Source organism: Lygodium microphyllum, chromosome 24, assembly GCF_053477565.2.
Source record: "Lygodium microphyllum isolate KBCC chromosome 24, Lygodium_microphyllum_v1.1.10, whole genome shotgun sequence".
NCBI lineage: Eukaryota > Viridiplantae > Streptophyta > Polypodiopsida > Schizaeales > Lygodiaceae > Lygodium > Lygodium microphyllum.
The window spans coordinates 100,779,263-100,784,438 of NC_141158.1; the positions used below are offsets into that span (position 1 = coordinate 100,779,263).

Here is a 5,176-nt window from a genome sequence, read left to right on the forward strand (position 1 = left end):
CTACAAAGTAACAACTCATTGGGGGCTCTTTTTATCCTATGTAAGGTGAGAGGGGTAAAAGCAAAGGTACTATGTGTAGATGATGATGAGGTGATGATAAGGTGAGAAAGAAAGCTAGAGTTGAAGTGAAAGAAAACAACTTGATGGAATGGGTATGTACTAATATGACTAGTGATTGACTTGACATGATTGGGGTGGGGGGACGGGTGTGAAGGGAAAGGCAATATGTTGAATCTTAGGGACAGGTGAAGGTGATAGATCATAGGACCAGGATACACGTTGGCTGATCTCTCTCTCTTTCTCTCTCTCTCTCTCTCTCTCTCTCTCTCGCTCTCGCGAGTATCATATAATGTTCTCACACGCGACATGCGCTTTCATTTTACCAAGCACTAGCAGACACTATGCTTCCCATCTTGCTTAAGACAGCTCTATTTTCTCTGTTTGCCTCCATGTCCATCCCCTTCCTGCTGCCATATCTTCTCCCTTCCATCAAATTCATCTCCTCTGATTTGCTTCCGATCCTGAGGAGGCTTCATCACGAGCTCCTCACCCCCCGTAATCTCTTCTTCCTTCTCAATTTCATCATCTTCACCCTCTTTGCGGCCACCCAAGTGCAGCAGCGCGGCCAACACAGCAAGCTTCCGAGTACTGCAGGTCGGCGAGGCACTCCCCGCAATGCATCCTCGTCACTGAAGCAGACCAGAAAACTGCAGGATCGCCAACCTTCTTCAGAGGAATTAGATCACACTTGTGATCACAGCGAGCAGGCCCATGATCATGCCGCTGATTCTGATGCAGAATTTCACGAAGCCGACTCAGATCCCAGCTCCTTGTCCGCCAATATAGCTGCTGATAACACAAGCACGAGAGAAGAAGCAGCTGATCAATTAACTTACGGTAGCCGGCCATTGCCGTCAGCTCGCTTCAGCACGGCACAAAAGAAGCTCGATAATCATCACACTAAGAGCTTATTAAGGATTAATCACACCCGCAAGAGCACTCATGACACCATGGAGGGCACATGGAAGGCCATCACATTTGGGGACAAACGGCCTATCTCTCTCAACCGAAGCCATGTCCACCGTAAGCCTGAGATGATGAAGAAGGTGCACGCAGAAGAAAATCAAGACAATTCATCAGACTTGAGCTGCTACAAGCCATTGGCAAGAACCATGTCTTCTTCCTCCAACCCCTTGGGCAGGAAGAACAGTCTTACAAGCTTCAAGCCATTCCATAGCTCAAACAGCAGGCTGAGAGTAAGAAGAGAGCCCTCCATCAGCTCAGAGGAGCTCAATGCAAAGATTGAGTCCTTCATCTCTAGATTCAATGAGCAAATGCGCCTCCAAAGGCAGCAATCCTTACTTGGGTATATGCAAACAGTCGAGACTTAGAGAATCTAGATAGCATGATTAACCTTGTGATAATGTATAAATCATAATTCCATGTCTGATCTCCGAATGAAGGGCTGCAAATTAGTCTCTAGAACTGTAACTTTCAAGTGTCCTTTTCTCTCACAATACCTTATTCTGGCTCTTCTAGCAAGCCATCCACTTGCCTTAAGAAGTTATGCAAATGTATTAAGGGCATTTAGGAGTGCATTGTCCAAGGCAGTTAGGATCAATCCTATGAGTTATTTCTTGAGGATGTAGCGATGTCTTCATCTGATATTTTTAATGTATAATTCTAGTGGACTCCAATTTTTTATCTTTACTAAAGGCCCAATAAAGACCTTTGTGATGTAGCAATTATGGTTGATGTCAATTAAAATAGACCTTTTCCAAGGCCTTCTAATAAGGTAGTAGTGAAGTGTCCGATGAACATATTTTGGTTCTTTGATGAACACTGCATCTATGGAGATAAGATGATATTTCCAAGATTGAAACTTTGCAAGTGCATATTGAGCTTGAGAACAAAAAAATGAAGGCAATGTCCACTTGAACCTTGATGGTGATAGGCTTGCTTTGTTAAAGCAATGGTGAAAAATATCATCTTGTTCACTTGGAGGTAATTGGGCAGCACAATTATGTAGTCTTTTAATAGAGACTGGAGTGCTTAGATTCACATTGTTGGGTACAAAAAACAAACATTGGTGTAGCTTGCTAAATCAATCCCTTCTCACATGTTTTTCTTCTAGTTCTAAGTCATCTATAACAAAGTTTTCTTGCACATGAACAAGGTTTTAGATTGATAAAGTATCGGCACTTTGAAAACCTTGTTATTATTATTTTTCAAACATTGGTAGATATTCCTAATGCATATATAGATTAAAATTTGGCTTTTTTCCAAGTTACTCAACACTTAACATGAGAACATAACATCATAGAGCTTTATTGTTATGATTTTAACATTTTGATTAAACTTAAATTGTGAGTTTTGGATCAAAAGTTATTGTCATTTGAAGTTTTGTTTCGCGTGGAGGACTTTGCATGTATGCTATGCACAAACATGACAAAGCATGTTGTTAATGTTTTTGAGTGGTTTTTAAAAGGTAAATATTTGCCTCTGTGTTTTATCTTAGCATTTACTCTTTTGTTTTAAAAAACATGAATTCTTCATTTCCCCCTTTTTGAAATGCACTCCAAGTTCCACATAGGCAGACTTCTCCAATCAAAGTTTGGGGAGTGCACAGTAGAAGTGAACATAGCTTGAAATATTGGGAATCTCTAACATGCTTCACCACTTTAAAAATTCCATTTGGTTAACGATAAATCATATCACACAAGGAGTCATTAGGCTAGTTGTATATAATATAGGCTTACAAATAGCTCTACCTAACTTTCATAATTACAATTTCTTCCTTGGTTTTGATACCATGTGTGATGTGTCTATCTAACAAATGCTTGATGTCACAATTTCAGTAATCCATTAAGAGATAGGCTTAGGCAACGCCATCTTGAACTCCCTTGGAATATCAAAAATCTATTGCCTAAGGCCGCTTGAGTCTACCTCGTACAAGAAGCTCCACTTCATTTCCTTGTGGATCAACCTAAAATGAGGTTGTTAAATAACTTTTAAGCTTGCTTAAAAAATTTTCTTGCACTGGTTATGGGCAGCATCGACTTGTGCAAGTCAATCCAAACTGATCAACTCAAACTGAAGCAAATCCATGACACTTGGTTCAAAGAGGGTGAGAAATGAGGGGGAGCTATCATTCGACCCCTCTAACCCATAAGGCAAAGTCTTACCTTGGCCCTCTATAATGACACCAAGTTGGGATTGAATACATATTTTCTATGATAGTCAACAATTGGCTCTTTAGAGGGAAACGTCTTATAACTGATAGAGACCACAATAGCATAGTATGAATCCATAAAAAATCCACCCTTCTACTTTGTTTTGGTGGACCAGTTTGCATGGTTATCTAACTACCTACCATATTTAGTTTAACACATAAAAATAGATTCCTTAATTAGCATATTAGGAATAGGGTTCATTCATATAGATTAATCACAAATATACAAACAATAGAAAATAAGAGGTAATCTTGTCTTATTACATCAATCTAATAGCTCATATGTACCACTCTATTTGATGGTGAGAAAATACCAATCTACCCTCAACTAATATTGGGCCCTTTCTAGAGAACCATCCTGAACATATAGGGGGTTAGGCTAATCCTAAATGCACAAGGGATTTGCGGCCAAAGTGTCCTTGTTAGCCTTGTCACCTCCTAGCCAATGTCTAATCCATATGGAGAGATCTCTCGTGTCTAGTGCCTATCTTAGCATCTAGAGTGGACAAAATAGCCCCTTACTAAAGGGCTCCATGATGTGAAGGAGCAAACAACCCTTGGTGAAGGGCCTCAATGTTGGGGGATTTAGTGTGTATGGCCAATAGTTGTAGAGGCTCAAGTAAAAAGATTCCGTAGCATAAAGAGAAGAATTTACGTACAAAAAGATGATAAGAAATAATATGTAGCCAAAACATGTTGAAATACAATTGTTGATTATAACTTTGGTATAAAAACTTGTGCCCGAACCATATAGACCAAGCACATCACCATATAAATCAAAATTTGAGAGTAAGGGTTAGGATAAATTGAATTATATTTAGTCAATATGCATTTGAGTCACTATACATGAGTTTAGACAATAAACAATGTGCATGTTGTCCAATTAAAACAGTCCCATACATTCATGTGAATAGTCAAGAACCTATGCAGCCCATATAAATATAAAAACTAATCTTCTTTTAGCCCAATGTATCAATCTTTCATCTTATTATAGTAGAGAAGTAAGAGATAATAAAATACGTCACTAAAGTTCTTGATTCAAGACAATCAAGAGCATCCAAGTTTAGACATAGATAAGAGATGCATCTCTATGGATAGCAATGGCTTGCATAATACCCTATTTCAAATCATTCCATCCCTTTTGTGGTCCTTTTAACCGGTCATGGCACTTTTTACAAGCTTATAGATATCTAAAATTGATTAATACGTCACTTGACAGTTGCAAAGTATCAGTGGTTTATTACAACTTGCATGGGTAGGAGCACGACTCTCATAGAAATAATAGCATCAAATGTTACAAAAATTATTCATTATAAAAAATTTACGGTTCCTTTTTTAAAATCTCTTTATAGTTAACATTATCCCCCCTTCTAAATGAGTGCTAGTCCCATGGCACTTTTGCCAAAGGTAGGGTGCTACTGGTGAGAGACTCTGGGACATTTGATGAGGGAATTGGAAGAGAAGGATGGTATGGTGTGGCTGAAGGGGTGTGGATGGGTATGGTAGTGGGATAAGAGACTCAAAGCATACCAAGTTAGCCTAAAGAGGAAGGGAAATGTGATGTCAATGCTCGAGGGATCATAATTATTGCAAGCCATTGATGTTGATGGATCTTGAGAAGCTCCATTGCACCTGTTAAAGCACTCTTACTCTTTCTATGGACTGTGTCTACATTGTGTAGTGATTTCACACTCATGCATGTACAACTAGGAGCTAGGTAGAATTCCAAGTAAACTTGGAAGATTGTTTCACACTTGAGGACCTAGTGAGTGAGAGATTGTGGTGACATACTATCTTGAGGGTAGTAGCTTTTCTTAGCAAGCCTAGGATATCTTGCCCTTGATGTGCCTTGAAGTTGTGACATGGGGGAAAGGAGCATAGATGATTTTAACATCCAATGTATACTTTCATGCTATAGAATATGTAGCGAAACTTGTATTTTAG

General features: G+C 39.1%; 1 protein-coding gene across 1 annotated transcript; it reads left to right on the forward strand.

Moving 5' to 3' along the window:
• Positions 1-353: 353 nt before the first annotated feature.
• LOC148015452 (uncharacterized) lies at positions 354-1,785 on the forward strand. Its single transcript, XM_087665282.1, has one exon. The coding sequence runs from the start codon at positions 402-404 to the stop codon at positions 1,389-1,391; it is 990 nt and encodes a 329-aa protein (XP_087521408.1). The 5' UTR covers positions 354-401; the 3' UTR covers positions 1,392-1,785.
• Positions 1,786-5,176: the final 3,391 nt, after the last annotated feature.

What these genes read in the sequence shown, in the direction of transcription:
- LOC148015452 (XM_087665282.1), top strand. Translation starts at nt 402, where the DNA reads ATGCTTCCCATCTTGCTTAAGACAGCTCTATTTTCTCTGTTTGCCTCC.